The following is a 15,483-nucleotide window of genomic DNA, read 5'->3' as shown; positions in this document are numbered from 1 at the left end:
GGTTTGTTTTTTTTACAAAATAAATTATTTTTTTCCAGAGATGCAGTGAAACATCGCACCAAACTAATCTTCCATATTATACTTATTTTTGTGTGTGAGGGGAATTGAGCATGATATTCTATAAATTACGCGATTGACGAGTACATGATATGAATCATTTACTTGCCAAAATATCAGAATATGGGACTCAAACAGCCTCTCGGGTCTACTTGAAATGAAAGTCGAGGCTGGGAACGAGGTTGGCCTACTTGCGCTTGAACTGTGTATTGTACAATGGACTTTGTACAACCGTGAAAGACAGTCACAGCACAATGTAAATTCAATAGTGCATGTACAGGTCAGAATGAACGTTGAACCACAGGGGAGTAGGCCTACCTCAAACATAATCAACTATATCAAAAAAACAACAACAGGTCTTAGCATCCATCGAAATAGAGAAAAAAAGGCTTTACTCTGCTCTCGAAATGAACGTTGCAGAGCCCCTTGTCTAAACAATACTGTTAAGTTTTCCCTTATACTAGAAATCAAAATGGCCGATCAGCAATTCTGGAAAGACAATGCTGGTACGAGTCTGAACCCTGCAACTGTGATTTTTCCCGTGTTATGTGATGTTTATCGAGAATTGTTTTCGAAAACAAATATCAAAACTGAGTTGCCACATAATCAAATTGCATTGAAAGCTTATCGGGACTACTTATAGCCTTTTGAGTATCTGGTAAAGTTCAATGACGCAAGCAAGAGAAATATACCGAAGGCCTGAATATAATCTAAATTTAATGGAACGGAGAATTCACAGGATTTTACGTATACAATCAAAATAGTCACGGATATTTCTGTCAATTTACACTTTAATTTTATTTTTTAAGGTCCTTTTCTACAAATTAACATTGCAGCATTTAAGAATAACAAAGGTATGTGAATACAACAGTATACATCGGTTTAATGAAAAGAGGCAATTTAATTACTTTTCGGTTGAATTGCGCCAAAAGTTTAAACTATCTGAGCCTAAATACCAAGAATCATTATTTAACATCTTGAACTATTTTGTCTAAAAATGGCTTTAAGTTATTGTTCTCAATGATTATGTAAATATTAAATGACCAAATAAAAGATATTCTTTAGAAACATTGGCCGACAATGTCCAACTTCGTATAGCATTTTGATTAAATGCATTTTTTACTGCTGCACATGGCGATTAACATATTATTACTAAAAACAGATACATGACTGATGCATGACAGTCACTTTAGGTAGAGTAGAGTAATAATATATTATTACTGAAAAAAACAAACAGATACAGGACTGATAGCGGTCACTCTAGGAAGAGTAGAGTAATAATATATCATTACTGGAATAAACCCAGATACAAGACTGATGACGGTCACTTTATGTGGAGTAGAGTAATAATATATTATTACTGGAAATAACCAAGACAGAAGGCTGATGGCGGTCACTCTGTGTAGAGTAGAGTAATAATATATTATTAATGGAAATAACCCAGACAGAAGGCTGATGGCGGTCACTTAGTGTAGAGTAGAGTAATAATATATTATTACTGGAAATAACCAAGACAGAAGGCTGATGGCGGTCACTCCGTGTAGAGTAAAGTACTAATATATTATTACTGGGAAAAAAAACAGATACAAGACGGATGACGGTCACTCTAGGTAGAGTAATAATAAATTATTACTGAACAAGCTTACTGAACAAGCTCGGTCGGATCTCGGAAGCTGCAGGCCAACGAATTCGTGTTAATGCATGAGTCACGTGATTGTGTTTTCAAATTTCTGGAAGTTTTATTTTGAGTAAACATCAGGTTTTTGTCCCCAGTAACCCCATGATGTCCTTTGACTCCAGTTTGGTCATGTGACGTGTTGGGGCTGGGCTACACGAGCGTGAATTTATATTTATCAAGGTGAGAGGTTTAATTTCACAGTTATGATGCACTTTTTTAAATATTTCTTCTCATACTCATTTCTTAATCATTTGAGCCTAACAAATTTGGCAGTTAATACTTACATAGGAATTTTCAATAACGTGAACATTAAAAAATGATATACTAAAATGGATTTTTAGAAAAGAACAAACCTTGTATAGGATTATTATCTTTAATTGGAAGTTTAGCAAGTGAATTTTGAATAAAGAAATTTTAACAGTACAATCCGTATTAGGAATGTAAGGATTTATTGATAATCTTTTTTTTAATGACGAAAACAAACTAATTTTGCCCGAAGTCGCTCAAGCTATGCACGACGGCTGTTTTCTGAATGCAGACTCAAGTAAAGTTCATGGTATCCTTTTCCATATCTGAAATCCAACCATATATAAAACAAACATGAAATGTTAACGCTGAGCTTCCGTCTGCTTGTTTTGTTAATGCTTACTTAACCAAGCTGCACTGTAAACCCTGCTCAAGCTCCCTAAACCAGGCTGAGATCGTCAGGAAAGCGTTTGGATCTTAACGTAACAATTGTTTTCACTAATGTACTTAATAATAAAACTAGGTGTTTATAGATCAAAGCGCTTTTATAATTATTATTACCCTTGCTCATTGGGCTATAACCAATTCCATATACCCTTTCAGCTCCCTGGTAATATACAACTCAATCCAGCCATTTTTAAAACCACAAACAGCTTAAATCCAAACACGATAACCACCGTTCCCCTCACAGGTTCCAATATTACCCAGAGTGGGAAGAAGCAAGTTGTGACAAAGTGTCCTGCCCAAGGACACACGCCCCCAACCCAAGGCTGGAATCGAACCCACTACCTGGAGAACAACCTAAAGATTTTCAATTCAATGTAACAGTTGTAGATTGCAAGGCCACAGCGCTCCCCGACGGTCAAAATTCCCGCCAGTTTGATAGTATATTACATTTTATTATGCTTGATTGCACCGACTTTTGTCAAACCTACCCCATGTTTTTATCAGTCTCCTAATGTCCGTGGCATGTTTATAGGCATTGCACAAAAGCCTGTAAGTACCCTGAAGTATAACTGTAAAAGTGACTAAAATGACACGGGGTTCCGGTCGAAAGACAGGGTAAATACTATCTCTATTTTTTATTACCAAATAATCTCTTAAATGAACTCCAAAATATATACTTGAAATTTTATAGGTTATGGGCCTGATGCCACTAACGGACTTCCATGCCGTGGAATTTTTAAAAAATGGTTCAGACTAAACATGTGGGGTGCTGTGGTCCAACAATTACGGTGTCAATGTTCGACTCGTACGTGTGCCGCGGTACATGGGGTTCGAATCCTGACGGGGAACATGGTGCTTGTGCACTTGGGCAAGGCACTTTACTACGATTGCCTCTCTCCACCCAGGTGTGGTTAATGGGTACCTGGTAGGATGAAAAACCTTCAAAAGCTTGAGCGCTGTAATGGCAGCCGCGCTAAAGCCAGGGTAATAATAATAGAGCGCCAGGATCGAGCGTCACTTCGTGACGGACATGAGCGCTGTACAAGAAGCCATTATTATTATTATTATTAAAACAGCTGTTTTCAAGAATGTTTAAATTCTAGGCACCATTTTGACATGGGATAGAATTTCGTATAATGTGTTTATTACCTTGTGCACCAGCAGCGCTGGCCCCGAAGGCCTGCTGTTGAACTGGGGCCTGGTTAGTCACGAACGTGCCTGGGGCGCCTGTTGTGTAGGGTACGGCGGCTGGCTGGTTGTACACCATCACCTGTGGGGTGGCTTGAGTGGAGACGTACTGGACCTGTTAATCACAACAACAGGAGGATCAAAATGACAGGTGCTTTATGAGTAATTGATTGAGATATGATTACGATAAAGTGTCGCTTTCCATAGATGAGCTTTTTCCACGTCACAACAAATGAAACTGTGATAAATATTGGATACCTAATCTCAAGCAATAATAATGATACAAGTTGTAGCGAAAATCACTGCACAGCTATAAAGAAACAAAGAAGCTTTTCGCGGGAAGGCAGTGAGCTTCCGCCTCATCAGCCCATTTTCGATAGCCATGCGTGCATTTCAAATGTTGTTGAATATATAAACCTCAACAATGTGGGACTGAGAAACCATTTTTTTAAGAACGTAATTCTAAATGTTTCTGAGTCCCCAAGGACTTTCTACACACAATAGTCGTATGGAACTGTGCATCTTTTTTTCATAGATTGTTCTTCACCATAAAAAGGGACTTGAAATGACGGTTTCTTTAAGTAAGACGACAATTTCTTTGCTCTTGTTTACCGTGGTGGTGTTGTTCAGTTGATATTCACTCATGACGAAGCAGCAGTACGCAGCGGCAGTGATTGACACGATGAGATCAAGCACGGAAGTAAACACCAAGAGGGAATCCAACGTCAGCGGCACAGACGGCTATTGGTTAGAGGACAGAGGTTTATTAGTTTTTGTACGGCAGATAAAACTTTGAATATTGCTTGTTATTCTTCCTTCATTTTCTGCGATGGTCCGATAGCCAAATATCTTTCTTAATACATATAAACTCTGACTGTGTGCCAAATGCCATGCTTGCATCATCAAAAGAACAATTCTCCAAACATTTCCCTTGATATTATGGTAACGGTGTTCGACTCATGTACCGTTATTCGTGGGGGATATGCTTGTGTTCTTGGGCAAGACACTTTACTAAAATTGCCTCTCTCCACCCAGCAATATATGTGTGAGGGAAGAGACCAGAATGCGCTGACCCAGAGCTGCTGCAAATCTGGTCTCATGATCTGATGATCAGGGGTAATAATTGTGAAGCGCTTCGAGACCTTTGGTGTAAAGCGCTATAATCGAATGGTAATTATGTATTTCGCATATACAAGCAAAATACAAATTAGATTCATGTGCATTTTTAAGGGAGAGAGTTGAGTATCAATTTACTTGTTTTCCTTGATAAATGATGAATCCTCAAAATAATAGATCTTTATCATGATTCCATCATTTCAGTCATGTTCCCTGTATCCAATAACAGTACTGAATGACAATTTTTGGTGCAAAAAGGAACCAGACTATTTTCCCTTCCAGCCTCGCTTTGGTTACGTTGATTTAAATGGGAAAAATATCAAGATGTCCGCATCGTAAAAATGGTCTATACAAGTATTCACGGTTTGAAAAACAAATAATTTTTTTGTCTATTTGAGGCATTTACAATTTGTTTTAATGCACCAAACCGATCGAGCTACGACTGTATATTCAGTGCGGTCCCCTTCATTGTGTCAGTACTGAACAATTTGTCACATGACCTGGACGGATATCTGAACAATAGCTGGCGCAAGGCTTTCGTCATTGATTGGGGCATCCGTGACCACAAATTCGTATCCTTGTGGAAACTCACACACAATAGGGAACACAACATTGTAAAGGTCTCCACAGGGCAATTTCTATAGATGAATAGGTCTCCACAAGGTTTTCACGAAATAGATATATGGGTTTTACTCAAAAACTAGGAATTTCCAAGGTGGGTTGATCCGTCGCAAATGGAAAAGTTTTAGAAAAGGGATATTAAGTCCAAAATTCAGCCAAGGAAACTAATTCTGGTTAAAATAAGAGCATTTTGAAACTTCACTTTCAAAATTGAACACTTTACTACACGAGAACAAAGGAATGTCTCCACAAGGATACAAATTTGAGAATTGGTGAGTGAACAGTGATTGCGTGCTCGGATTTGTCTCTGTTGGGAACAATATTGGCTCTCATCTTACATTTCCATAAAAATAGGGGCTGTAATGATAGTGAGAATAGGCGATAGCTAGGTCGGTTGCAATGGCCACACCATACACTGCAATATTGCTGAAAGCCACTACTGCAGAAAGGATGGACATGACCAGGCTTGCGATGGCCTGCAGAAAGTAAAAAGTAAGAAACAAACAAACAATCAAACAAACAAAGAAAAACATGAGATTTTGCGTAAATTACTCTCAAAACAACCTGACTTTCATGTGTGCTCGTAAAACAATGCCGTCAATAAAAATTACCCTTTCCCCATTTTTATTTTGTTTTAAACGGCAATAACTTGCCATGATTTGATCCCCTTTCAGTGTCTATAATTTCTCTTTCTATCAGTTATCTTTAAAAAGATTTCAAAAGTGTGGCAAGTTCCCTCCATGGAACACGAAACATGCTTCACAACATGTTCCCCTTCATCATTTTCTACTTAGTCTTGATGTGGAAAACCTACCAAGCATCTCCGCGAATTAACAGCCATGGTAACGGACAACACACCAAGGATTCCAGCAGGAAGGTAAAACTGAAATTGAATAAAAACAGGGAAAGATTCAACCTTTGCAAATATAAAAAAACGAAACAAAATTGTGGCCGATTCTCTGACCTTACAATTCCCTGTGCGCCATTCGACATTCAACATTGAATAAGTAGCCAGTTACTTATTCGACATTCACACTACATGTACATATGCTAGTACCGGCTACGTTAACGCAGAACACGTCAGGTAAGGATGTATTTCATATGCAAGACTTTAAAAAAAAAAACAATGAATAATTAAAAACATACCAAAAGACCTCCCCACACGCCGGATGCTATAACGGCAATAGTGGGCCAGACAACGCCTGTGGCGATGCCCAACCCGGCCGAGATTCCTGCAATGATGATCTGCATAATTCCGAGCGACTTGACTGCACAGGAGTACCTACTGCGCCGGGAGGGCGCCGGGGTAGGCATCTGCATCTGCACTGGTTGATTCATCGCAACGGGTTGCATCTTGCTGTCTTGGTGTACTTTAATGCTCTATAGCCTCTATAAGACGGAAATAAAACAAAGCAACTTTGATAAAAATACAATAATCGTGTACCGAGTCTTTTACTCCACCACCATATACACACATACCACCAACACCTCCACAACAGCCACCACCATCACTACTATCACAACATCCACCACCAAACCCATACACAGCACCTCTACCACCACCACAACCACCACCACAACCACCACTATCACAACATCCATCAACATATATACACAGCCAAAATAATAAGAATGTAGGCTCACCTCAAAAGTATGTCACTATCCCGAAATGAAAACCAGAGCCCCGTTTCAAACTGAACCGTTTCGCTTCGCTAAAAACCAAAACCAAAATGACTGAACAGCCTGGTGGTTAACTGATATTGCAAAGACGAGGTACACAGTGTCACCGAGTGTGGGGCATTTGTTAATAAGTAATCCACGACAGTGACGTTGACAATTGACACTGGAGTACATGACGACGATGAGAAATCTGTATTGGGGTACAAAGTATAGATTTCAAACGATTTCCCAATTTAGATAACGTGGGTCAGGAAATCTGGGTGTCCTAAATGAAAGAGAAGCTTTCGGCATGTACCTCTATAGCTAGCATTCAATGACGTTCGTGCGGTATGCTAGGCGCTCTCGTCGTGGTATTGGATCATTCGTATATCCAAAAATATTGGCTTTTTTTTACAAAATAAATGATTTTTTCAGGAGATGCAGTGAATCATCGCACCCAACTAATCTTCAATATTATACCGATTTTTTTTGTAAGGGGAATTGAGCATGTTAATTATTAACGTCACGATTGACGAGTACATGATATGAATACTCGTCATTGCCAATGAATCAGAATATGGGACTCAAGCAGCCTAGTCTCGCGTCTACTTGAAATGAAAGTCGAGGCTGGGAACGAGGTTGACCTACTTGCACCTGAACTGTGTATTGTACAATGGACTTTGTACAACCGTGAAAGACAGTCACAGCACAATGTGAATTCTATAATGCATGCTTACAGGCCAACATGAACGTTGAACCACAAGGGAGTAGGCCTACCTCAAACATAATCAACTATTTCAAAAAAAAAAAAAAAAAAAAACGACAACAGGTCTTAACAACCAGTGAAATGGAGAAAAAATATAGGCTTAACTCTGCTCCAAATGAAGGTTGTCTCTAGCCCCTAGTCTAAACAAAACTGTTTTCCCCCTATACTAGAAATCAAAATGGCCGATCAGCAATCCTGCAAAGATAATGCTGGTACGACTATGAACCCCGCAACTGTGATGTTTTCCGTGTTATGTGATGTTTATCGAGAATGTTTTCGAAAACAAATATCAAAACTGAGTTGCCACTTATCAAATGTGGGTTCAGCATCGTCACTTGATCAAACCAAACACCACTTTCAAACTATTGCATTGATAGGTTATGGAGACTACTTATAGCCTTTTGAGTATCTGGTAAAGTTCAATGACAGAAGGAAGAGAAATATACCGAAGGCCTGGAGATAATCTAATTTCAGTGGAAAGGAGTATCCACAGGATTTTACGTATACATTCAAACAGTCAACGGATACTTCTGTCAGTTTACACTTTAATTTTATTTTTAAAGTCATTTTCAACAAATTAACATTACAGCATTTAAGAATAACGAAGGTATGTGAATACAACAGTACACCAGTTTAATGAAAAGAGGCAATTCAATGACTTTCTGGTTGAATTGCGCCAAACTATTTTAAACTATCGGAGCCTTAATACCAACATAAGGATCATTGCTCAACATCTTAAACTACTGTGTCCGAAAACAGCTTTAAATTACTGTTTTCAATGATTATGGTAATTACATTAACAAATAAATGATATTCTTTTGACACATCGGCCGATAATGTCCAACTTCGTAGCATTTTTATCGAATGCATTTTTTACTGCTGCATATGGCGATTAACATATTATTACCAAAAGCAGATGCAAGACTGATGTATGGCAGTCACTTGAAGTACAGTAGAGTAATAACACTGGAAAAAAAACCCAGATACAAGAATGATAGCGGTCAATCTATAGATAGAGTACAGTATTAATATATATTAATGAAAAAAAATAACAGATAAGAGACTGATGGCGGTCACTCTAGAATGAGTAGGTAATAATATATCATTACTGGTATAAAACCAGATACAAGACTGATGGCGGTCACTCTAGGTAGAGACAGTAGAGTAATAATATATTATTACTGGAAATAACCCAGACACAAGACTGATGGCGGTCACTCTGGGTAGAGTAGAGTAATAATAATTACTGATAAAAATTGATGGCAGTCACTTGAGGAAGAGTCGAGTACTAATATGAGTATGACTGAAAAAAGATACAAGACTGATGATGGTTACTCAAGGTAGATTAGAGTAATGATATAGTATTACTGGAAAAAAAAAACACAGATACAAGACTGATGACAGTCACTCTAGGTACAGTAGAGTAATATCATTAGCGAAAAAACAGATAGAGTGGAGTACTAAACATTATATTGTAAAAAAATATATATATATTAAGCCAGGATTTGTGCTCTTCACAACTCTAACCCAGCTATATAATGTCGGATCTCGAGGATTTTTTTGCGAAGGGCTCCGTACTATGTATGACACAAGGAGGCCTAGTCAACTTAGAAAAAACACTAACTTTCAGAAAACAAACAGCGAAAAATACTCACAAAATTACTTTAAAAGGCAATGCGTTGTCTTAATCGAAGCAAAAATATACATAAGCGTGAATTATATTTATCAAGGTTAGAGGTTTAATTTCACAGTTATGATGCACTTTTATAATATTTGATCTCATACTCATTTCTTAATTATTTGAGCCTAACAAATTTGGCAGTTAATACTTACATAGGAATGTTCAATTACGTGAACATGGAAAGGATATACTAAATGGATTTTTAGAAAATAACCAAACAAACCTTACATAGGATTATTATCTTTAATTGGAAGTTTAGCAAGTGAATTTTGAATAAAGACATTTTAAAGTACAATCCGTATTAAGAATCTAAGGATTTATTGATAATTTTTTTTTTAATGACGAAAACAAACTGATTTCGCCCGAAGTCGCTCAAGCTATGCACGACGGCTGTTTTCCGAATGCAGACTCAAGCAAAGTTCATGGTATTCTTTTCCATATCTGAAATCCAACCATATAGAAAACAAACATGAAATGTTAACGCTGAGCTTCCGCCTGTTTGTTTTGTTAATGCTTACTTAACCAAGCCGCACTGTAAACCCGGCTGAGGTCGTCAGAAAAGCGTTTGAGTCTAAACAATTAATTGAATTCACAAATGTATTTAAATAATAAAATTATACTCTCAAAACACTGGTTAAAATTTGGTTGGTTAAAAAGTTGGTTAAAATTTTAACCAACATTGGGTAATTTTTTTCTCCAATTTAACCAATGTTGGGTACATTTTTACACAACGTTGTGTAAAATTGGTTCAAATTTTTTAACCAACTTTTTAACCAACTGCTGGGCTATTCGACTGGTAACCAACGGTAAGTTAAAATAGTTAAACCCACCCAACGTTGGTTAAATTTGGTTAAATTGAATCAACGTTGGGTAAAAATGACTAATTTAACCAACTGCTGATTAACCGGTGAACAGCCAGCAGTTGGTTAAAAAGTTGGTTAAAAAAATTAACCAAGTTTACCCAACGTTGGGTAAAAATGTACCCAACATTAGTAAAATTTTAAAAATTTACACAATGTTGTTTAAATTGTTATTAACTTTTTTAGCTAACAAAATTTTAACCAGTGTTTTGAAAGTGTAGGTGTTTATTAAGAGCTTTGAAACAAAGATTAAAGCCATAATTATCATTACCCCTGCTCATTGGGATAAAAGAAATCCATATACCAATCAGCTCCCTAGAAGTACACAGCCCGATCCAGCCATTTTTAAGGCACAAACAGCAAAAACTCAAAAATAATAACCACCGTGCCCCTCACAGGTTCCAATATTACTCAGGGTGGGAAGAAGCAAGTTGTGACTAAGTGTCTTGCCCAAGGGCACACGCACCGCAGAACTCCCAATCGAACCATGGAATCGAACCCATAACCTATAGAACTGTAGATTACGAGGCCGCAGCGCACCCCGACGGTCACAATTCCTGCCATGTTTTAGTGTACTTCACCTTTTTTTTTATTATACCTAATAATAATTGATTGCACCAACATTTGTCAAACGCAACGACATGCTTTTATTTGTGGATGTCTAGTCTCATAATGTCCGTGACAATGTTTATAGGCATCGCACAAAAGCCTGTTAGTACCCTCAAGTATAAACTGTAAAAGTTAACAAAATGACACGGGGTTTAAGTCGAAAGACAGGATAAATACACACTTTTATCTCTGTTTTTTTATCACCAAAGTATCTCAAAAACGAACATATATACTTGAATTTATAAGTCAGGCCTGATGCCCATAACAGACTTCCATGCTGTGCAATTTTGTTTTAATGGGATGCCACTAACAGACCTCCATGCTGTGTAATTTTGTTTTAATGGCTCAGACTAAACATGTTTAGGCACCATTTTTACATGGTATACCATTTTGTACAATTGTTAATGACCTTGTGCACCAGCAGCACTGGCCCCGTAGGCTGGCTGTTGGATCGGGGCCTGGTTAGTCACGAACATGCCAGGGGCGCCTGGCGTGTAGGGTGGGGCGGCTGGCTGGTTGTACACCATCACCTGTGGGGTGGCTTGAGTGGAGACGTACTGGATCTGTTAATCATAGCAACAGAATGATGAAAATGAAAGGTACTTTTTAAAGGCATTGATTGAATAATCATTGCGGTGTGGTGTCACTTTCCATAGATGAGCTTTTCACGTCATAACAAATTAAACTGTGATAAATATCGGATACCTAATCTCAAGGAATAACAATGATACAATTTATAGCGAAAATTACTGCATAGCTGTATAGAAACAAAGAAGCTTTTCGATGGAAGTCAGTAAGCTTCCGTCTCTTTAACCCATTTTCGATAGCCAAGCATGTACTTCAAATGTTGATGAATAAATCTCCACAATGTGGCACTGAAAACCTTTTTTTTTTAAAGTAGTTTTAAAATGTTCCTGACTCTCCATTGATTTTTATACACAATTATTAAAGAGTCGTCTAAGACCGTGCATCTGTTTTCATAGATTGTTCTTCACCATGAAATGAGACTTGAAATGACAGTTTCTTTAAGTAAGACGACCATTTCTTTGCTCTTGTTTACCGTGGTGGTGTTGTTCAGTTGATATTCACTCATGACGAAGCAGCAGTACACAGCGGCAGTGATTGACACGATGAGTTCAAGCACGGAAGTAAACACCAAGAGGGAATCCAACGCCAGCGGCACAGACGGCTATTGGTTAGAGGACAGAGGTTTATTAGTTTTTGTACGGCAGATAAAACTTTGAATATTGCTTGTTATTCTTCCTTCATTTTCTGCGATGGTCCGATAGCCAAATATCTTTCTTAATACATATAAACTCTGACTGTGTGCCAAATGCCATGCTTGCATCATCAAAAGAACAATTCTCCAAACATTTCCCTTGATATTATGGTAACGGTGTTCGACTCATGTACCGTTATTCGTGGGGGATATGCTTGTGTTCTTGGGCTAGACACTTTACTAAAATTGCCTCTCTCCACCCAGCAATATATGTGTGAGGGAAGAGACCAGAATGCGCTGACCCAGAGCTGCTGCAAATCTGGTCTCATGATCTGATGATCAGGGGTAATAAATGTGAAGCGCTTCGAGACCTTTGGTGTAAAGCGCTATAATCGAATGGTAATTATGTATTTCGCATATACAAGCAAAATACAAATTAGATTCATGTGCATTTTTAAGGGAGAGAGTTGAGTATCAATTTACTTGTTTTGCTTGATAAATGATGAATCCTCAAAATAATAGATCTTTATCATGATTCCATCATTTCAGTCATGTTCCCTGTATCCAATAACAGTACTGAATGACAATTTTTGGTGCAAAAAGGAACCAGACTATTTTTCCTTCCAGCCTCGCTTTGGTTACGTTGATTTAAATGGGAAAAATATCAAGATGTCCGCATCGTAAAAATGGTCTATACAAGTATTCGCGGTTTGAAAAACAAATAATTTTTTTTTCTATTTGAGGCATTTACAATTTGTTTTAATGCACCAAACCGATCGAGCTACGACTGTATATTCAGTGCGGTCCCCTTCATTGTGTCAGTACTGAACAATTTGTCACATGACCTGGACGGATATCTGAACAATAGCTGGCGCAAGGCTTTCGCCATTGATTGGGGCATCCGTGACCACAAATTCGTATCCTTGTGGAAACTCACACACAATAGGGAACACAACATTGTAAAGGTCTCCACAGGGCAATTTCTATAGATGAATAGGTCTCCACAAGGTTTTCACGAAATAGATATATGGGTTTTACTCAAAAACTAGGAATTTCCAAGGTGGGTTGATCCGTCGCAAATGGAAAAGTTTTAGAAAAGGGATATTATCCAAAATTCAGCCAAGGAAACTAATTCTGGTTAAAATAAGAGCATTTTGAAACTTCACTTTCAAAATTGAACACTTTACTACACGAGAACAAAGGAATGTCTCCACAAGGATACAAATTTGAGAATTGGTGAGTGAACAGTGATTGCGTGCTCGGATTTGTCTCTGTTGGGAACAATATTGGCTCTCATCTTACATTTCCATAAAAATAGGGGCCGTAATGATAGTGAGAATAGGCGATAGCTAGGTCGGTTGCAATGGCCACACCATACACTGCAATATTGCTGAAAGCCACTACTGCAGAAAGGATGGACATGACCAGGCTTGCGATGGCCTGCGGAAAGTAAAAAGTAAGAAACAAACAAACAATCAAACAAACAAAGAAAAACATGAGATTTTGCGTAAATTACTCTCAAAACAACCTGACTTTCATGTGTGCTCGTAAAACAATGCCGTCAATAAAAATTACCTTTTCCCCATTTTTATTTTGTTTTAAACGGCAATAACTTGCCATGATTTGATCCCCTTTCAGTGTCTATAATTTCTCTTTCTATCAGTTATCTTTAAAAAGATTTCAAAAGTGTGGCAAGTTCCCTCCATGGAACACGAAACATGCTTTCACAACATGTTCCCCTTCATCATTTTCTACTAAGTCTTGATGTGGAAAACCTACCAAGCATCTCCGCGAATTAACAGCCCTGGTAACGGACAACACACCAAGGATTCCAGCAGGAAGGTAAAACTGAAATTGAATAAAAACAGGGAAAGATTCAACCTTTGCAAATATAAAAAAACGAAACAAAATTGTGGCTGATTCTCTGACCTTACAATTCCCTGTGCGCCATTCGACATTCAACATTGAATAAGTAGCCAGTTACTTATTCGACATTCACACTACATGTACATATGCTAGTACCGGCTACGTTAACGCAGAACACGTCAGGTAAGGATGTATTTCATATGCAAGACTTTAAAAAAAAAACAATGAATAATTAAAAACATACCAAAAGACCTCCCCACACGCCGGATGCTATAATGGCAATAGTGGGCCAGACGACGCCTGTGGCGATGCCCAACCCGGCCGAGATTCCTGCAATGATGATCTGCATAATTCCGAGCGACTTGACTGCACAGGAGTACCTACTGCGCCGGGAGGGCGCCGGGGTAGGCATCTGCATCTGCACTGGTTGATTCATCGCAACGGGTTGCATCTTGCTGTCTTGGTGTACTTTAATGCTCTATAGCCTCTATAAGACTGAAATAAAACAAAGCAACTTTGATAAAAATACAATAATCGTGTACCGAGTCTTTTACTCCACCACCATATACACACATACCACCAACACCTCCACAACAGCCACCACCATCACTACTATCACAACATCCACCACCAAACCCATACACAGCACCTCTGCCACCACTTTCACCACCACAACAACCACCACTATCACAACATCCACGCATCAACATATATACACAGCCAAAATAATAAGAATGTTGGCTCACCTCAAAAGTATTTGACTATCCCGAAATAAAAACCAGAGCCCCGTTTCAAACTGAACCGTTTCGCTTCGCTAAAAACCAAAACCGAAATGACTGAACAGCCTGGTGGTTAACTGATATTGCAAAGACGAGGTACACAGTGTCACCGAATGTGGGGCATTTGTTAATTAGTAATCTACAACAGTGACGTTGACAATTGACACTGAAGTACATGACGACGATGAGAAATCTGTATTGGGGTACAAAGTATAGATTTCAAACGATTTCCCAATTTAGATAACGTGGGTCAGGAAATCTGGGTGTCCTAAATGAAAGAGAGGCTTTCGGCATGTACCTCTATAACTAGCATGCCATAACGTTCGTGCGGTATGCTAGGCGCTCTCGTCGTGGTATTGGATCATTCGTATATCCAAAAATATTGGCTTTTTTTTACAACTAAATGATTTTTCAGGAGATGCAGTGAATCATCGCACCCAACTAATCTTCAATATTATACCGATTTTTTTTGTAAGGGGAATTGAGCATGTTAATTATTAACGTCACGATTGACGAGTACATGATATGAATACTCGTCATTGCCAATGAATCAGAATATGGGACTCAAGCAGCCTAGTCTCGCGTCTACTTGAAATGAAAGTCGAGGCTGGGAACGAGGTTGACCTACTTGCACCTGAACTGTGTATTGTACAATGGACTTTGTACAACCGTGAATGACAGTCACAGCACA

General features: G+C 38.4%; 2 protein-coding genes across 2 annotated transcripts; both read right to left on the bottom strand.

Annotated features, from left to right (window-relative positions):
• Positions 1–2,195: 2,195 nt before the first annotated feature.
• LOC119727377 lies at positions 2,196–6,745 on the bottom strand. Its single transcript, XM_038199246.1, has 6 exons — positions 6,500–6,745; positions 6,168–6,236; positions 5,692–5,829; positions 4,229–4,357; positions 3,578–3,731; positions 2,196–2,307 (listed from the first exon to the last, which is right to left on the bottom strand). Exons 1-6 carry the CDS (start codon positions 6,704–6,706, stop codon positions 2,276–2,278), a joined length of 729 nt encoding a protein of 242 aa, XP_038055174.1. The 5' UTR covers positions 6,707–6,745; the 3' UTR covers positions 2,196–2,275.
• A 1,665-nt stretch (positions 6,746–8,410) lies between these two features.
• Positions 8,411–14,508, bottom strand: LOC119729059. Its single transcript, XM_038201562.1, has 6 exons — positions 14,258–14,508; positions 13,927–13,995; positions 13,450–13,587; positions 11,989–12,117; positions 11,338–11,491; positions 8,411–9,900 (listed from the first exon to the last, which is right to left on the bottom strand). The coding sequence occupies exons 1-6, from the start codon at positions 14,462–14,464 to the stop codon at positions 9,869–9,871; spliced, it is 729 nt and encodes a 242-aa protein (XP_038057490.1). The 5' UTR covers positions 14,465–14,508; the 3' UTR covers positions 8,411–9,868.
• Between the last annotated feature and the right edge of the window lie 975 nt (positions 14,509–15,483).

Source organism: Patiria miniata, unplaced genomic scaffold, assembly GCF_015706575.1.
Source record: "Patiria miniata isolate m_02_andy unplaced genomic scaffold, ASM1570657v1 HiC_scaffold_20, whole genome shotgun sequence".
Taxonomy (NCBI): Eukaryota; Metazoa; Echinodermata; class Asteroidea; order Valvatida; family Asterinidae; genus Patiria; species Patiria miniata.
Note: the sequence above shows the minus strand (reverse complement) of the source record. Positions and strands in the feature narration are given on the sequence as shown.

Bases quoted from the DNA above. Each gene is read 5' to 3' on its own strand.
- LOC119727377 (XM_038199246.1), bottom strand. From the start codon at position 6,706: ATGCAACCCGTTGCGATGAATCAACCAGTGCAGATGCAGATGCCTACC. The intron at 6,237-6,499 runs GTATGTTTTTAA...ATTCAATTTCAG, and splicing joins GCGTGTGGGGAGGTCTTTTG to TTTTACCTTCCTGCTGGAAT. The intron at 3,732-4,228 runs GTAAACAAGAGC...TGTGATTAACAG, and splicing joins AACTGAACAACACCACCACG to GTCCAGTACGTCTCCACTCA.
- LOC119729059 (XM_038201562.1), bottom strand. From the start codon at position 14,464: ATGCAACCCGTTGCGATGAATCAACCAGTGCAGATGCAGATGCCTACC. The intron at 13,996-14,257 runs GTATGTTTTTAA...ATTCAATTTCAG, and splicing joins GCGTGTGGGGAGGTCTTTTG to TTTTACCTTCCTGCTGGAAT. The intron at 12,118-13,449 runs GTAAGATGAGAG...TCTAACCAATAG, and splicing joins GCCCCTATTTTTATGGAAAT to CCGTCTGTGCCGCTGGCGTT.